General features: G+C 41.8%; 1 protein-coding gene across 1 annotated transcript in view; it reads right to left on the bottom strand.

Annotated features, from left to right (window-relative positions):
* LOC116437367 (E3 ubiquitin-protein ligase UHRF2-like) overlaps positions 1 to 20173 on the bottom strand; it is a 268869-nt gene that overhangs the window by 128675 nt on the left and 120021 nt on the right. Inside the window, 2 exon segments of the mRNA XM_032095036.1 lie at positions 12838 to 13024; positions 16560 to 16669. Of these exon segments, the coding sequence (XP_031950927.1) occupies positions 12838 to 13024; positions 16560 to 16669 (297 nt within the window).

The raw sequence follows: 20173 nt of genomic DNA, 5'->3' as shown, positions 1-20173 counted from the left end.
CTCCCTCCCTTCCTCCCCTCCTCTGGCCCCTCCTGGGTCCAGAGGAGCGGAGGGTCAGCTCCTGCAGCCAACGACACCGCCCCTAAAGGCGGAGCCAGAGGGCAGAGCCTCCCATCAAGAGGGTGGGCACAGAGCCTCCCACCAAGGGGGCAGCATCTCTGTCACTCAGAGGTAACAACTTGCGCCTGAATTTCCATGGGAACACCGTTAGCCTGGAGATAGGTGCAGGAAATGACGTCACGCTCGGCGTCAGCGAAGCCAGTGAGGCTGGGGCTGTTCTGCCTCAGGGCCATCGGGCCGGGGCTGCTCGGCCTCTGCGCCGTTGTAAGTACTGCTTGGTAATTCCTAGTACCAATACTGGCCAAGACAGCTCCAGCGAGGCAAATTCAACAGAAACGGACAGTAGTATTAACTCAGATAACTCCTCTGGAGAGGAGGATGAGGAGACAGCTGTTTTGATCAGATGAAAAAGGGGAAAAATAGCAAAGAAAGCCATTGAGGCACGTCATCTGGTAGCTAAATGTACCAGATCTAAAAGGGAAGAACCGGTTTTACAAGCCCCTCTGAGACAGGCAGTTGGTAACCAAGGGCCTATATATAAAAATGTCCCATACTTTCTTGTAGAGTTAAAACAGTGGAAGACCACCATTGGAAAATATAAAGAAAATCCAGACAAAGTAGCTAACTTGGTAGAGAGGGCAACTGACACACAGAACCCTGACTGGAGTGATTTGAAGTCTATGATGGACACATGGCTTGATCACACTGAAAGAGAGATGGTTAATAAGGCTATTATAACTTCTGTAGAGGCACAAATAGCAAGGGGTTTGATGCAGGGCACAGTTGCTGAAGTCTTCCCGTTGGTTAATCCAGGGTGGGATCCTAATGTGCCAGACCAAATGGCAAGGCTAAAACAATACCAGAATCTCATAGTATATGGGTTAAGACATGGTGTTCCTAAAGCTCTAAATTGGGCTAAGTTATATGAAATAAAGCAAAATCAAGATTAATCTCCCACCAATTTTTTAAATAGGCTAAGAGAAGCTGCAATCAAATACACAACCCTACATCCTGATTCAACCAAAAGGAAGTCTTACCTAACGCTCCTGTTTATAGGTCAAGCTACAAATGATATAAGAAAAAAAAGCTGCAAAAGATAGAAGGGGTTCAGGACATGAGTAAATCATTAGAGGTAGCCTGGAAGGTGTATCAAAACAGAGACTCAAGTGTCAAAGTTAGACACCATCTTAGTAAGAGGGTTATTCAGGAGAAGTCACCCAAGAGTACTTCTTCCCCTCTGGACAAAGATCAGTGTGCCTTTTGTAAGTAAAAGGGACATTGGAAAAGTGACTGTCTGATGTTGAAGAAGAAATCCCCAGTTCCCCAACTGACTGTGAGACAGGAATCAGAATGAGGAGGCCCGAAGGCCTCTCCCTCAGCAGAGCCTTAGGTTATAGCTAAGCTGGGGAAAGACAACAGTGAATTTGTGGTATATACTGGAGTGGCATATTCTATGTTAAATACTGTAGAAGGGAAATTGAGTCAGAAAACTGTTCATGTCGTTGGGGCAACAGGGGTAACTGAAACATGACCTTTCTTCCAACCTTTAAAATTCAAACTGGGGAAGCACTGGGTAACTCACCAATTTCTTTATATGACTAACTCCCCCAAACCATTTCTGGGGAGGGATTTACTGGAGAAATTGGAAGCAGAAATTAAATTTAAAAAGGGAAGGGGTGTATGAGATTCGTGAATCTAAATTTGTCAAAGTTTATGCACTTTTTATACAGGAAAAATGTGGTGAAATCCCCATTGAAGTTGAAAATGCTGTCAATCCAATTGTGTGGGCCAGTGATGTTCCAGGAAGATCCAAACTGGCAGAACCAGTGAGTATTACACCCAAACCAGGAGCCACACGGGTAAGGCAAAACCAATACCCTTTGAAATTAGAAATTCATAGGGGATTGGCACCTATAATTGAAAAATTCCTCCAACATGGGTTATGAGTGCAATGTGAGTCCAGGTATAACACGCCAATCCTTTCAGTAAAGAAAGCTGATGGTAAGAGTTATCGATTAGTACAAGATTTAAGAGCAATTAACAAAATTACAGAGGGCATACACCCAGTGGTAGCAAACCCCTACACTCTTTTGACCACACTGACAGACAAACTAGGGTGGTTTACTGTCGTAGACCTGAAGGACACATTTTTCTGCATTCTTGTGCATAAAAACAGTCAGGAGCTTTTTGCTTTTGAGTGGGAAAATCCTGAAATGGGGAGAAAAAGTCAGCTTACTTGGACAGTCCTACCCCAGGGTTTCAAGAATAGCCCAACAATATTTGGAAACCAGCTAGCAAAGGAATTGGAGGATTGGAGGAGACAAGAGACAGGAGGGGTTATCCTTCAGTATATTGATGATATCTTGATTGCAGCTAAAACCAGAGATGACTGTATCCAATTCACTGTAAGCTTGTTAAACTTTTTGGGACAGAGTGGATACAGAGTTTCCAAAGACAAGGCATAGATTTCCAAGGAAGCAGTAGTTTATTTGGGACTTGAGATCTTCCGTGGACACCGACAGCTCAGCAAGGAATGGAAAGAAGCCATCTGCCGACTTCCAGAGCCCCACACCATGAGAGAGATGCAAGCTTTCCTGGGAATGGTGGGGTAGTGCCAACTGTGGATATCAAATTATGGACTACTGGTAAAACCCCTGTATAGAACATTAAAAGTAGCCAAAAAGGGAATCATTATGTGGACTGAGAGCGCAAGAGCTGCATTTAAACAGCGGAAACACTCCGTAATGTCAGTTCCAGCATTGGAGTTGCCAGACTTAACTAAACCTTTTGAACTCTTTACATATGACAGATTAAATGTTGCTTTGGGGGTACTAGCACAGTGCCTCGGGAACCAACGGAGGGCTGTGGCCTACTTTTCCAAACAGCTAGACAATGTTAGCCAGGGATGGCCTGGGTATTTGAAGGCCGTGGCAGCTACTGTCATCAAGATTCAAGAGGCCCGGAAACTCACCCTTGGACAACACATTGTAGTGTATGTACCCCATGCAGTAGCAGCGGTACTCGAACGAAAAGGACATTGGCTGTCCAGCAACCGGATACTTAAATATCAATCACTCTTGTTGGAACAGGATGATGTTACCCTGAAAACAACTTCTGTTGTTAACCCTGCCATGTTTCTGTCCTCTGCCTTAATTGACGATGTGCCTGAGCATGACTGTTTGCAGACAATTGAGGAGGTCTATTCCAGCAGACCAGACCTGAAGGACATGCCCCTAGAGAATCCAGATTGGGAGCTGTTTACAGATGGGAGCAGCTTCATGAGAAATGGTAAGCAAATGACAGGTTATGCAGTAACAACCCAGGACAAGGTGATCGAGGCGAAGGCCCTGCCAGCAGATGTGTCATTGCAGAAAGCTGAACAGGACTGTTGAACACTCAAGGTAATGAAATCAAACATGCTGAACAGACCCTTGCCCTCTTGGAGAGCATCAGAAAACCCACAGAAGTAGCTATCATGCATTTTAGGGGTCACCAGAAAGGGAAAACCACTCCAGAATTGGGAAATCGCTTTGCTGATGAAGCAGCAAGAGGAATTGCAGAAAAAGGTATTCTCACAGTGATTCCACAAAAAGAGATTTATCTGTCAGGGTTCACCCCAAAGTATGATCAGGCAGACCACAAGTTAATTAAGTTTCTTAAGGCTGAGATCACAGAAAATGGATGGGCTGTCACACCTGCAAATCAGGTTGTAGTCCCACCTCTAATCCTTTGAGAGCTAGCTCGAAGAGAACATGAAAGCACACATTTCAGGGTTGAAAATCTTCTGAAACATCTAAAGAAGGTAGTAATAGGAAAGGGAATGACAGATCTTGTACAATCAGTAGTAAGCAAGTGTGAAATCTGCTGCAAAAACAATCCTGATACGAGGAAAAGAGTTGTGTTAGGAGTAACAAAGGCAGGGGATCTTCCTGGAGACTACTGGCAAATAGACTTTGCTGAGTTACCACGCAAAGAAGGATACAGGTACATACTGGTATTGGTTGACACCTTCAGTGGATGGCCTGAAGCTTGCCCCTGTCGCACTAACACAGCCAAGGAGGTGGTGAAAGTTTTGCTTAATCATATAATACCAAGGTTTGGGGTTCCTTTGGGTATGTCCTCAGACAGAGGACCACATTTTGTTGCAAATGCGATTCAAGAAGTTAGCCGGATTTTGGGAATTGCTTGGGATCTGCACACACCTTACAGACCCCAAGCAAACAGTAAAGTGGAATGCATGAATGGGACCCTTAAGGCACAAATTAGCAAAATTTGTCAAGAGACATCCATGACATGGGTTCAGGCCTTGCCTATAGCTTTACTGAGGATCCGCATACAACCGAGGCGGAGGGATAACATCAGTCCCTATGAAATATTGTACGGCAGGCCATATCAAATTCTACATGTTCCAGGAGAAATTCACATGAGGGGAAAACTTGATTTACAGAGATATCTAATGGCTTTAGATTCTACTTTGCAGAAACTCCAGAATTACATTGTGTTATCCAGACCCATAGGACTGGACACACCTGCACATCCCTTCCAGCCTGGAGACTGGGTCTATGTTAAGTGGTGGGACAGTGATCCTCTACAGGCCAAGTGGAGAGGACCATTCCAAGTCCTGCTGATTACCCTCACTGCAGTCAAAGTCACTGGCAAAGGCCCCTGGATTCACTACTCCAGAGTTAAGAAGGCTTCTGCCCCTGAAACGACTGGGAAAACAGAGACTGATACAAACAAGGATGATGTGGTTTAAATGGTTCTTTTTCCTTGCTTGTTATCTACACAGTTGGTAACCCTGACTCAGGTTTGGAACCAAATTTTGCATATGATTCCAGTCCAAAGTGTATCCAAAGCTCTTTATAAGAAAACATTCATTTGAATACAAAGCCAACAACTGAGACGTAGATCAAAGTGGAAAGGTCAGCAAGGATTTGTCTACAATTTGAGAACCAACTCAGATCTTACATCAGATAGCATTCAAAGATAACACACTGAGCTTTGATTATATCTTCCACACCCTCACTTCATGGTTACCAAACTGGCCCTGGATTAAAGAACTGTTCATAGTAGTTATAATCATAGTTCTTGTTTATATATACTGTTCTTAGATATATACTGCTGTTAAATACATACTGTAAGTAGATATTTAGAATAGAGACTCGACAAGGTAGAGGCCTTGTCAAGCCTCTAAAGGGGAGGAATGATGCCTTAGGATTTTAGCTTTTATATTTTTCAGATCCTGTACTGCTTTAGTGTGTAACTCTAAAACTCCATATAGCCCCTTAGCTACTGTTCTCCCATTCTGGTTAGACATAACAAATCCTGTCTAGGCCTGGACTTCAAGGACACCTTACTGTCTCAGGCCTCAAAATATGGAAACAAAGCCTCTAAAAGAGGGGAACAAACTTCGGGTAATGACTTCATTACCTGAAATTGTAATTGGAGAATTAATCCTGATATGCAAATAGACCAAACTTATAAAAGTATGAAAAACTCGTCACCGGTCATCCATTTTGGGTGAATTCTTCTTTGAAGGCTTTTGACTGCCCAAGCCGTACCTGAAGGACCTTCAATAAATACCCGCTTTTATCCTTTTAATTTTGTCTAGCCTCTGTTTTCAGGTAGCCCCATCGAGGCATCAAAACTGTCAGACCTTCCCCCCCAACACACACCAGAACAAAAACTCAAAATTCCAGGGAAAATACCCACTCACAACATGTGCTACAAGATGGCACTGGCTTCTCTCTCAGGGAAAAAAAAACCCAAACAAACAGGAGCCTCATGCAGCAGTTCAGGCAGCAGATGAAAATCTGGTGACTCTGACGTCGACCTCCTCTCCACAGCAGACGAAGCAGCTGGGCTGGAGCCTCTTGGTGTGCTTTCTTTCCCCGGCTCAGCTTCCTGATGTTTAGGGCTGAAATGGAGCGGCCCCTCTCCTGCCGGTTCCATTTCTCTGGTCTCAGACTAACAAGCTGTCCAGTTTATCTCAAAGATAGCTGAAGGATTGTTGCTGCAGCTTCTCCAAGGCCGGAAAAAGGAAAAACTTCTTACCTGGGTGTCATGGGTTAGCAAGCATAGTCCCGGAAGTGATTTTCTTGCAAAGAGGTGCTTACAGCTTCCTCTATGACCTGACAGAACCTATCAACTGGCTAGTTTGAATATGGACAATTTTTTAAGCCACTTAGAATTTTGCCCACCTCTGTGGTCCACATTTAAGAATGGACAAACCCTGGGAAGCCCGCTCTCTTGCTTCCGGCCGGAGGACTGGTAACTGGGCTGGGCCCTGCTGGGCCCTGCCGGGACCTGCTCAGGCCAGGCCAGGCCACAGCCAGCCCTGTTCCACCTGCGCCCCCCCCCCCCCCCAGCCATGCTACGTGCAGATGGACCGCTCCCCCTCTCCAGTGCAGCCGAAGAATTCAGCTGAAAGCTGCCCACTGCCGGGCAAAGATCATGTGACCAACAGCGATAATCGAAATTCCAGCTATAAAGCCCGGGTGAGATTAACCCTTTTAATGCTGTGAAGACCTGAAAACCTGAGGGAGGAGAAAGAGGTGATGCTTAAAGCTGAAATTCTGTTTTAAAGCTATGGTGGTGATGGACTATGATATATTAGAGTACCCGTTGTAATTTCATGAAAGCATGGAGGGTGGAGCATTCAAACTGTACTTGTGAGCAGCAGCATCTGTGCTGGAATAAGCAAATGCTGAAGCAGCTGTGATTTGATGAGAAATTTGAACAGGGAGAGATGGAAGTGATGAGGACTCTTGCTCCAATTGGAAGAAGACCTCTGTTCCTAGAGATACTCCCAGAGATAGAGATGAAGATGCTTTTTTTCTCCCAGGAAAGGAGGAAGGCCTCTATTCTCAGAGATTAAATGCTCCCAGAGATGGGTGAAGTGAACTTTTGTTTCTGAACGGCTCAACCTTAAAATTGTACCCCAGTAGCTCAAGACTGGACCCTTGAAAGCAGTTGTGGGAAAAGCTGCAAGTCGTGGGAAGGGACTCCCACATGATGCGAGCAGAGAACCAACCCAGGCGGCTGTCTTGTGATACTGAAGTGGCTATCTCGTTGTGATAATATCTCCATAGTATGAGCAAGAGAGACTCCTCTTCCTAAATGGACTGCACAAGGTTATTATGGAAGTGGTAAACAGACTGAGCATCTCAAGGGTTGTCTTTTTGCATTGTCAGTGGGAGAAGGGAGAAAGGTGGAGGGAGGAGAAGTGTTCTGAAGGTGTGGTATGATTTTTTGTTTGTTTGTTTTTCCCTCTTTTAGGTCTATTAATAAACTTCTTTATATTCTTTCAAGTTTTGTGCCTGCTTTGCTTTTCTCCTAATTCTTATCTCACAGAAGATAAACAGTAATGAGTATTTTGGACCAAACCACTACACTAAATTGGTGTTTCTGCTCGGTTACAAACTGAACCTGCTACACTGGGTCAACAAAACCAAGCTAGCCAAGCAAAACCAAACTGCACCGCACCCCGGATGCCTGGGAAGTGAGGCTTTGAAAAAACCCAACAAAGAGCCCAAAGTTCCCCCCTCCCCTGGCCACAGCTTAAAGATACAGTAACCACTTTTGGGCATAAAGTGGAGGATCATGGAATAGACTATCATCATAAATCACCACAAGACATGCCCCTCCTTGTTTCACCAAATATTGAGACCTCTATTATTTAATGGTCACTGTACCCTAGATGGCCTCTGACCACTACATCTCCCACCAGCCCTTCTCTGTTTGTAAACAGTAGATCTACCGGAGCCCCATCCCTGGTAGGTTTGCTCAGCAGCTGCAACAAGAAGCTCTCCATACACTCTAAGAACCTCCTAGACCGCCTCTTCTCTGCTGTGTTGAGTTCCCAGCAGACTTCTGGCAGGTTAAAGTCTCCTACAAGAACAAGGGCTGGTAATCATGAAACATCCTCCAGCTGCTTATAGAATAATTCATCCACCTCTTCATCCTGGTTGGGTGGTCTTTAACAGACTCCCACCAGGATGTCAGCCTTGTTGGTCTTCCCCCTGATTCTTACCCATAGGCACTCAACATTATCATCATTAACCTCAAGTTCTATAGTGCCAAAAGATTCCCTAATACACAGAAACACCCCTCCACCTTTCCTACCTTGTCTGTCTCTTCTGAAGAGCATGTAGCCATCCATTGTAGCACTCCAGTCATGCGAATCATCCCACCATGTTTTTGTGATGGTGACTACATCATAGCTTTCCTTCTGTACAACAATTTACAGCTCCTCGTTTGTTACCCATGCTGTGTGCATTAGTGTACATGCACTTCAGCTGAGCTGCTGATTTCACCCCTGACTCTGGCTTACCACCCTTAGGCTCATCTCTGGAGAGCCTCATTTTATCCCCTTCCCCCTTCAAACCTAGTTTAAAGCCCTTTCAATCAGCCTCATGGGCTAGAATCCTTTTGCCCTTGTTAGATAGATGGAGCCCGACTCAAGCAGGTCTGGCGCCATAAAAGTTGCCCCATGACCAAAAATCCCAAAATTCTGCTGATTGCACCAGCTCTTAAGCTATTCATTGATAATGCGGGTTTTCCTGTTCCTTTCATCATTCATCCCTGCTACTGAAGGAATTGAGCAGAACACCACCTGCGCTCTTGTCCCATCAACCAATCTACCCAGAGCCTTGAAGTCCTTTTTAATTACCCTGGTACCCTTCTTGTCAACCTCATCACTGCCAACCTGGACAACCAGCAGTGGGTAATAATCAGAGGGCTGAATTAGTTCAGGGAGTCTCTTGGTAATATCCCATACTCAGGCCCCAGGGAGGCAGCAGACTTCCCTGTGGGATGGATCTGGTCGACATACAGGGCCCTCAGTTCCCCTCAGAAGGGAGTCACCAACTACCCTTCTTTTCTTCCTAATACCTGAGGTTGTGATCCACCTGACAGATGAAGTGCAACTGGGAGATTATCCAGACGGATTCTTTTCTTTAGTGTCATCTGCCTGACTCTGTATCCAGGGCTTCGCACCTATTCTGTAAAGGCACCTGGGAAGGTGATGGAGGTTAGGAGGGGATTGTTTTACCTCCCTGAGCCTGTTTCCATTCCCCCCATCTACTAGGTCTCCTCCTGCCTGATGGTAAGAGGGGCAAGGCTCCTCTGACTCCTGCTGAGCTTCTCTCAGGGTTGGAAGGGTTTAACTCCACCAGTCTATTTCTCTTTCACTTTCCCTAATACTCCTTAGCCTTTCCACTTCTTCCTTAAGCTCTGCCACCAGACAGAGCAGATCATTCACCTGCTCACACCACATGCAGGTGTCTTTTGCACTGTCCTCTGGTACTAACACCAGGCTCAGACACTCCCTGCAGCCAGTGACATGGACAGCTGCATCCTTCTTGGGGGGTTCTGTTTGTGTTAGTACACTCTTGCTGGCAGCAGCACCAATGGCTTTTGATGGTTTGTAAACCATTGCTGGATCTAGCCAAGTTGGGGAAAAAGAAAAACAAAAAAAACAGCCAAAACACCACACCCACCTAACACAAAGCCCAACACCAGGCTCTGGGAGAGTGTCTGTGCCCTTCCTGTGTGAACTACCTCGTGAACTGCAGTGCCACACACTTGTTTGCTGTATCCTGTTTCATGCTCCCCAGAGCCATTTAAATCACCTGCAAATGGCCCTGTGAACACCCCTTGCTCACCTCAATGGCTGGCAAGTCATTTGTTATACCCAGAAATCAAGCACAGTCACAAAAGAAAACTGTTTAAGGATGGTGACCAACTCTGAAGCACTACAGCATAGAATGCTTTCCAACACATGATTGTGAAGCACTAAGGTCTTCGGCTCACTTCCATAAGCAATTAGTAGGAAGTGAATAGATGTTGGAGCAGATTAGTCCTCTGTGCATAGAAAACCTGGAGATCGTTTGGATTCACATGCTACTCAAAAAAGATTGTTGAATAAAGAGGATATATACCTGTGTACACAATCGTTTTGCATATACAAGAAATTGGAAGCACACAGACAGTAATTGTTATATTTAGTTCCACCAAATCATACATATTTGCAATGTTTTCTAGATAGTGTTCAAATTCAACAGTTTCTCCAAACAGAGCAAATATGAGTAAAAGTCTTTTCAGTTCAGGATATTCAAAAAAGAAATGTCTATTACCTTTTAAATCAGCAGAAGCATCTCATTCTGCACATATACACAATGAAAAAACCCTCACCAAATGTCATAATTGAAGTTGCACATATGTATAAATATAACTGGAGTCTGGGGAAACTGAAATATATTAGCCCATGAAAAAAGGTAGAGTATTAGACACTGAACTATAAACAAACGTACTCAATATGAGGCAGCTGATATAATATAGTACAATGTTATTTACTTCTATGACGAATGAGTGAATGATAAATGTTGTCTTTCGCATATATGATTTCAACATTTACAAGCGATAATGTACTATGTAGAAATAGTGTTAAGAAAATTTAGTTAAGTAGAAACACGATTAGAGTGAATTGTAACTTCGAAATACTTGTAATATGTTGGGAAACGTAATAATAAATACATGGTAATAAATATCCTTTAAGTTGACAAACTACAGAGCCAGAAACCAGGACATCTTAAAGAAACAAAGAAGATAAACCGCATGCATCCCAGGAAGACTGTTATCTCATCAAAACTCACACCTCCCAAGGAAACTGTCAGCTACAAATTAGGCTGGAGACTGGGGAGGCACCCTAGAGAGGATGCCTGCCTTCAATTCTGAAGCTATCCAGAGGACCGAGGTGGCAGTCATGCTGGTGGGAGGGGGCAGAGACCCGAGAGGGGGGAAAAGTTGAGTAAAGTGTAAATTACTTTCTGGGCTTAATGAATATGTAACAGTTTAAAGAAGTACTTAAGTTCAAGGTAAAATGAATGGAGTGGCGCCTCTGGCAGTATTGCTAAGCGCCCCAGTGCTGTGATATGCCTTTGTTCTACTAATAAATGTTCAATATTATGCTGCTGAAAATTCAGCTCTTTAATTCATTTATCTCACTTCCATAGAATGTTAAACTTTTAAAGTACTTAAAATATTTTATTTGAAGTGTGCAGTTCCACTAAAATCTATCACAAAATGCAGTTCAAAGCTTTTCTTAAAACATGTCCATAGACATCTATTGATGTATTCATAATGGAAAACTTTAGAATTAAGTTCTATTTATAAGTCACAAAAGATTAGCATTTAATATATTTTACAAGCAGGTTATAACTACAAATGGTATGAGTTGCACAACTGATACAGGTGAGATGTGGCATGGAGCTCAAGATAAGCTTCAATTAACTGATGCTGGCTTGATGCAGAGTCAGCTCAGAATGGAGTTAGCTGAGTCCACCAAGGTGTACTCGTTTGGGTTTCTTGCTGGTGGTACTAGTTACTGGAAATCAGGTAGTAGTTTTCTTACAGCAGAAAAAATGACTGAGGCAGCTATAGAATAAGGGAAGGGCAAGGAGCCAGCAATAAGGGCTGAGATTGAGGGGAAAGAAAAGGAGAAGCAACAATGAAGCCTGAATAAAACAAATAAAATGTTGGGGAAGCATCACTGCAGGTGGTGCTAATTAAGTCTAATAACATCAATCACACAGAGGTCATAAACCGAACAATCTAATTTCTGAAAGTATGTAATGATCAGTAATGCTCAATACCAGTAGTTTATGAATTATATTTATAAATAGAATCCTAATATAAAATGTAAATATGTTTACATGCAGTGCAAGGATAAAAAACATACCAGATTGTCTTGGTTTGAAAGACAGGTGTCTGCTAAGGAAGGCAGGAGCCTCCCTTGGAATGGCAGATGCGACCCCCCTTCCCTCCGAGTTATTATAATTTTGAAATCAAGGGGCTTTTAGGCAAAAATGTGGGAAATAGGAATAACAGTTCTTTACTATTATATATCTATATGTGTATAACCAGTCAAACAAACAACAATAACTATGGCAGTAACAGCAAACAATCACAAACCCAGTCCCAGCCTTCTTGGCTGTCTGGCCCTTTCCCCTTGGGTGCAGTTCCGGTCGCAGACAGCAGGGGCACTGGCGGCTCCCAGTGAGCAGGGCAGGTGCCATGGTTCCCCCGCGGCTGCAGGGGGCGCTCCGGAGCGAGCTCGGGGAACATGCGGCACTGGTGGCCTGGGATCCCGGGAAGGGATGGGACAAAAGCTTCACAAACCCCTGGGCAGCCAATCCCGGTGTCCGGCCAGACCCTCAGGAACAGCAGGCTGGAACGGCAGGGACGAGCACAAATCCCGGGTGGCAGACAAGATGTATCCAAACTGCGGAGCTGCGGTGGGAACCCCCCGGAGGTCTGGGCAGGCAGGGCGAGCATGGCTACAAAGTAGCAAAGGCTCGAAGCAACGGTGGGGGCAAGGCGGCCAAGGCCCGGCTCCAAGTGGGGCAGGGAAAGGCGGGCTTGGGATCCCGGGGTTTCTCTGGCAGAAGGAAAAGCAGCCGAAGAAACAGCCTCCCTCTCCATCCAAACGCTGGGACCGACTGTCCGCACACTCAGGTGAAACAAAAGAGTAGCCAGATGCACCCCACCCCAATGGCTACCTCTTTTGTTTTTCTTAAGTACCCAGCAATTTGTCCCCCTAGCAACACGTATGGGGAAAATTCCTTTAACAGAAAAAAAAAAAACAAAACCAGGAGAGCTCCTAAAACCCCAACAGAGATGTATAAAAGCTCTTCAGTAATTTCTCTAGTTGCAAATAATAGAGGTACGTTGTGTAGAATGTGAATATACATAAGTAAATCATCTTTGTATACTTACCAATCCTCATCTTCTGGTATCTTGCTTAAGGGAGGGTTCAGGCAGTATATATGATAAGCCATATTACATTCATCACAAAGGAGTTGCATATGAGCATCTTGTTTTCCACCACACAAGTAACATGAGCAAAAGCGACATTCCTTATCTGGGTCAGCCCTGCAGTGCTTACATTCAGGGCCACTCTTTCCTATCAAAAAAAGGTACAAAGCCACAGGTCAGAAAAGCAATTTCAGATTCATAAATACAACATAATGGCAGAAGAAAATATACATGTGTGCTCATATGAATATGCCATGGATGTAGTAGCTTTGCTATTACAATGAAGTCTGCGTTTGAAAAGATCAAGCCAACATGAACAGTTTAGACCTAGATAACACTTATGTATCACTACATGATTAAGCAACTACTGTGACTATCAACTTGTGTTCTTCATCCTAATATTTATGAGAGTTATTGCCATTTTCCAGGTTAGGCTGCAACCTAGCCTGTTGCTCTGCTACCCTGATCATCAGGGGATGGGGGCATGTGGGATGTAAAAAAGAAAGAAACTAGCTCTACATACTCAAACAATGGCAACATAATTCACCAGCAGCTTGGCTGTACTGAGGGCATTATAAAACCTGACTAATTTTATGAAGACTTAGCACTTATTAATGTGAATGGACTCATTTTGATGGACTAGATCATGAGAAGATATTGTTCTGCAAGTTGCCTTGGCAAGACTGCCTGGAAATCTTGAACAGAACTGTGAAATGTCCTTTATACTGTTGCAATTTTAAAAAACGCACAGAGTTAACAAATAAAGAATAATACTGTTTTATTCTAATTTCATCAATTCACAATAATTTTTATTTAAATCTGAAAAAATAGACAAGTTTATTCTTGGTAATAAGCTAATTTTTTCCTTTTAATTCAAGCAGCCAAATGAAAGAATATGTTTAATTATGTAGGTTTACTGAAACTTAAGCACTTAGATCAGCCTACATTAGTGTTGTAAAATGACCAGTTATTGTCTTTATGCATTACTACATCAATAGGACTTAATTCTTTACACATATGAGCACTGTCCCTATTTGTAAATGGAACTTTTATAATGAGGCATTTGACTCCCTGGACTAATGGAATTTCTTCTGCCGTATGTACGAGCAACACTGCAAGTGACCAATCAGCAGTTTCTCTGATTCCTCACCACCACTGCTCCACCTGTACACTCTTCCTACAGATCAGATCTGGGTACATTAAATGTAGATATTAAAAATTCTAAATGGATAGCTTAAGACTTATGAAGAGCAAATTACAACTCAAAAAAACTCCATCCCTCTAAAAAATTAATATACAGATGAATATATGAATTATTAATCAAGGATGACAGATGATCCCAGATCACAAATTTTCACACAGTTTCTTTTTATAGAAATTGAATTAATGCCTGTTTCTGCTCATTTGGGAATTTGGACCAATATATCCTTTATACAGTAACAGCATAGGTACTGGTTCCTCAGCTAAGGTAAGAAATGCCTTTATAGAAAAAGGATACATTTAATAATCTTATATTAGATGCAAAGGAGATAGTAGGTAAATCAACTACATGTAGCAGAACTAACTATTACAGAAAGTGTCTGAAATAAGTTTAGAAGGAAAAAAAGACTTAAGAGCACTTGACCGCACCTCAAAGAGCTATAGCATTACAGGAAAACAATTTTGGAGTGAGTATTTCTGTGTGGAAACCATCAAGAAAGACTATGGAAGTGAATTGGACAAACTAAACTATGAGGATGTGATACAGAATATAATAATAACAATGACTAAGTACTGTGATGATCAGAGTACTTCCAGACAGCTGAAGGAACATTTTTCTTACTTCAATAAGTAAATGGGCCTTGAATCAGAGGACAAGGGGGAACTGAAATGATTCTTTCAGAGTTTGGGTTGGAAGCAGAAAGCTAGTGCAGTGGTCTCCAAATGTTTTTGTTTGCACACCTCATCAGTAAAAAACTTTTGAGTATGCACCTTCAATATATTTATGTTTATTTATAAATTATATACATGTACTTCTCTACTAATATATTATGTACATTATAAAACATACACAAAAAAGGAAATTAAAAAGGAATCATATAAGGATGAAATAAACACTGTTTAAAGTTTAATTTAAATTTATTTTATTTTTTAACAGGACAAAAATTATTTTCTTCCTGTTTCCCAATGGATTATCTTTCACACCTCCTGGGGTGCATGCACCCCACTTTAGTGTCCACTGAGCTAGAGAACCAAGAAACCTTTGATAATAATGGATAAATGAGTAGTATGAGTCAAAGTATAAATTAGCTTCTCTTTTCCCCATATCGCATTTTCTTCAACCATTTTATGAAGTTTACAATTTGATCTTCTGGTTCTTTGAAACTATTGCAATATTTGTTATTCACTTTAACAGAATTCTTTTCTGATGCTCCCAAGTAAGTCTAGACTGTCAGAAATGCTATAAATTCAGATTAGCTTTTTCTTACTTTTAAAAGAAGTGATATATCTGGAGGCCTACCAGATAACATTTGACTCCTGTTACTACTATTACTTTAGGTCAAAATGTGGTGATGTATATAATTAAATAAAGCATGACAAATTTACATACCCTCCAAAATCCATTTTTTAAACAAGAAATATTCTAATATACATATAAAAATTAGATACATAAATGCAAAGCAGATATAACCTTGTTTTATACTGTCTAGGCATTTCTGAAACTGTCAGTTTATCAAAAAAATATTATTTTAAAATTAAATGAGAACATAAATGGAATGAAGTCTGTTTCCATTGATTAAGCTGAGAAAAATAACAAGCAATGAAAAAAATAAATGGCTTAAAATACCTTCATTTATTGAAAATTACATTTCTACTTTTATGAATACATTTGCAAATGGAATTTCCTTTTTTAAAAAAACCCTTATTTTTAATATATCATTGCTTTAACAGTACACTGCAAATAGTATAGATTATAAATGAAAGCTAAACTGCAATAAATTTTCTTCTTTTAAAATTCAGTAATATCTATCAATAATGCCACAGATCAACCTTTCAGGGTTCCCATTATAAACACTATCTTATAACGCCTGTTCTTTAATTTTTGTATATTTTTAAAATTAGGATAAAATTTTAAATTGCTTTATAGAGAACTGTCCTTTGGCAGGGGGTAGGGAGGGGACATGGTTTATTTAGTGCTCAGAAGGACACAATAATCTAAAATTGAATATATCTGTTTTTTTCACAGTTCTAGCAAGCTTGACACTTTCTTGCTCTACACAGCTAAGGATTTTTCATTCTTAGATAATGCCATGGTTAAAGACAGCAGTCTTTTTCATCTGTTAAGAACTCAAATGAGATGTCCATTATGATAGTAAGTTTTGTGATTTGGATGCCTGCCTAGGGTCTTATCTCAGAATATGAATTCAACCCATACAGATCATCTAAAATATCAATGATTTACCTGCTATATTCACAGCACTAATGTGTTGATATATTACATCAACAATTTATTCTCAATATGCCATGTAATAAAGTTACATTCTCGTAAAAACTTTTCAACCCAAAATCTGTGTAATAACAATTCTTTTATTATGCACAAAAGAAACCTTAATCAAATTGATTCTGTGGTCTGATCCCTTAATTTTTAAATGTCATTCAAATATTTAACTAACAGTCTCAATCACACAAAGAAAAGCTCATACTTTTGAAATCTCCATCTGAAAATGTCAGTGGATAAGCTCCTGGCTTTTCAATCTTGTACATTTCCTCTATAAAAATGATTCTGCAGTCATTTATTGCATCTTCTGGGCCTCTGAAAAATAAAAATATTATAAAGTACATTGTTTCTTGGTCTTACCCTCTATAATTGGCAAACTCTAAGCAAAATAGTATAGTTAATTGGCATCTGTTTTGTCAATAAGAAAATAGCTCTTATGGACTTTGCAAACAAAATTCAATGGAGTGCTCTAACATAGGAAAATCAAAATGCAGTGTACAGTCTACTTAGTGGCACTGATGAAGAACATCCCAACACAAAGTTTCATTGTCCAGCTTGATTCTTCTATGAATGTTTCTAATGTAATACACACCACAAAAGTTATTTTTCTCTTAAATCAATACACAGTTATGCCTCATTTTCCTCCTAAATAACAGAAAACTTTGAGTTGAAAGAATATATATACACATGCATATTTCTGTGCATGTGCGTTCGTGTGTGTATAATGCAAAATGTAAAAATATAAATATATCTTAAACTTGAGGCAGATCTATATGGGAAAGCCAAAGCAAATGCAAATTCAATAAGTTGTTGGCTATTAGTAAGCACCTATTTAAATTCGGAAGCATACTGTATTAAACTGGTAACTTAAAATTTATTTAAGAAATAAACTTTTTTGATAATTTCAGCATAAATCAGGCATTGAAGCTACAAATGAGACTTTCCCTAGCAGCTAGTAAAATGGAATTTTTGGCTGGAAAAGATAAGGGGAAGAAGAAAGAGAGGACAAGAAAAGGATGTCTTTAGCAACAGCTTAGACAAATGCCTTACAGAAATAACAGGTGCAGTTTATCATAAAGGATGGTCTAAGAGGAACTAATTTAGTCCCTTCCAAACTTGCTGTTTATGATTACTTAGATGCTGAATTTAGCTACTGTATCTCAACTAGGACCTTCAAAGAGGATAATCACAATGATGAGTGGCTCTAAATCACAGCAATCAAGGATTCCCTTTAAGAAGCTTTGATACATATAGGGCCTGTGTCTCCATGGGTCTCCCATGGGGTCACAGCCTCCTCTCAAGCATCCACCTGCTCCTGCGTGGGGCTCCTCCATGGGCTTGTCTTGGGGTGACTTTATGATGTGTATCCCCTATCTCTGCTCTATGCCCAGGAATTAATTTTGTGCCTTTCTATGCCTTTAAACTGAGCCTGAGAGGGGGGAGAGGAAAAAACCGAGCAAACTTCTCAAAGCACTTTTGTTTCAAGGACACACAGATATACACACAGACTTCTCTGCGCCCTGAGGCAGCGAGAGCAAGAGCGGAAAGAAGCACCCTGCTTGCTTTTTTTCAGCCAGCTATCGGCTACTTTTCTCTGGAGAGAGATGGAGAGTTGAACTTTGTTTTCCTGGGACTTCGATTTTCCCCTTCTTCTCTGCCGGACTGTTTCAACATCAGAACACATTGGGAGGATTTTTTTCATCAAGGCCCAGAGGTGGGCCCACCCTGTCCCAGCTCGGAGGAGGAGGGGAGAGGCTACCTACGGAAGGACTCTGAACTTTTCCCAAGTTTTCTCTCCACAGTGAGAGGTTTTATTATTTAGCATTATTATCCTTTTCCTGTGTGTTTGTTAAATAAATAGTTTTTATCTCTTTCACTTTCTTCCAAGGAAAAATTTTTTTTTTCCCGAACCTGGTGGGGGAGGGGCTGGTTGTGACCTGCCTTCTATCAGAGGATATTTTTCCTCCAAATATGTCCAAACTGGCACAAATAATTAGTGGCGCCCAAAACGTGGCTCGAAGAAAAGTGAAAAACCTGTATTAATTGCATTTTGGTTTGAATTTAATTACTTTGTGTTGGGGTAAAATAGTCACCATGTTGGTTGAGTTCATAATGTCTCTCTGGCTTGATGTACTCATGTCTTTCTGGTCCCTAGGCCTATTTGCCTATCCACAGATTACTCCTGTCTTGTCCCTGGTATGAAACTTTTGCAGAGCAGGGGCACGAGTCAGGATTTGTATTTTGCTGTGCTCGGTGATAATGATTTATAAGAAGTTAACAGAGGTACAGGCAGTTGTTTGAAGTGTGTATGATATGTGGTTTCTCCGTCCTAATGCCAGTCCTAGTTTCAGTAGCCTGTTTTGGGGGTTTATTAGTAATTGCACCCAGTTTGTTGGCGGCGGAGTAGATGGGGTTTCCCAGCCTTTCATCTCCCTTCCCTTTAAATTTGATACATTATCTTTTGAGAATGTTCAGTTTCCCCTGGATGTTAAAGAGACCACCTTCCTGGTATTTTATCTGGTAAGCTTCTTCTATATGTCTTGCAGCTTGGCTAGAATGAGAGCTCAGATTTCCAGGGTGACTGATGAGACACCTGACCCAGATGTGGAAAATCCTGAGTGGTGTGGGGTATGGGAGGATAGGGGCCAAACCATGAAGAATTTCTCTGACCCAATAGCTTGGAATTTCCCCCCTGGACAAATTCAGAAACCAGCTGAGGTGGGGAAATATCTGAAAGAGAAATACAATGACAAGTCTAATGAGAAAAAGCTCATTGCAATATGTTGGGCCTTGGCATATGCCTATTGCACACTGCTAGGTACTATGGAGCAGCAGATAAAGGTAGAGAGGCAGGAAGATAAATCAGCAGACACCCTAGTCACTCAGGCTGCAGATAAACCAGACAGCAATCCGAAGCCATTGACAGTGGCTCCTGTCACAAGGAAAAAGCACACAACCAAAACTGATCGCCCAGTGAAAGATGATGCAGGGGAAGGAACCTCAAAGCCACCAACTGACTCAGGCACAGAAACCATTACTGAGTCCATGTCCATAAAGGACCTTCACAGCCTAAGAAAGGATTACACCCGATAGTCTGATGAATCCGTAATAAGTTGGATGGTCCGTATTTGGGATGCTGCAGGTGATGATGTGATGCTGGATGGTGCTGAAGCGAGGCATTTGGGATCCTTGTAACGTGATCCAGCTATTGACCAAACTATAATAAGTAGGGCTGAGTCTGACAGTCTCTGGAGATGGGTCTTGAATGGTGTGAGGGATAGATATCTGTGCGCGGACGATCTCTATATGCAGCAAACCCAGTGGAAGACCGTGGAGCAAGGGATCCAGCGCCTGAGAGAACTAGCGGTGGTAGAGATTGTCTTCACAGATGACCCAGGATTGAGGAGTCCAGACCGGGTCAGAGTTAATCCATTGATGTGGCGAAAACTCATACGACTTGGGCCACAAGAATATGCTTCTGCTTTGGCAATGATGAAACCAGACTACGGTGCAAATGAGACTGTGCAGGATGTGGAAACGAAGCTCCGAGCATATGCAGATGCCGTGCATGTCCCAACACATGCAAGAATTGCAGTTGTGGAGACACGTATACCAAAATTGGAAGATAAGATAGAGAAGATGCACCAGGAACTCAAGAAGGAGATTAAAGAGGGCCTTCTCCAAATCTCGGTGGTACGGATCAGAGATTCTGCTCCCAAATGCAGACGTTCCCCAGAGAAAGAGAGAAGGTACATCCCACAAAGCGAGCTGTGGTATTTCCTGTATGATAGTGGGGAAAACATGAGGAGGTGGGAGAGA

Source organism: Corvus moneduloides, chromosome W, assembly GCF_009650955.1.
Source record: "Corvus moneduloides isolate bCorMon1 chromosome W, bCorMon1.pri, whole genome shotgun sequence".
Taxonomy (NCBI): Eukaryota; Metazoa; Chordata; class Aves; order Passeriformes; family Corvidae; genus Corvus; species Corvus moneduloides.
This window is presented reverse-complemented; position numbering and strand designations above follow the sequence as displayed.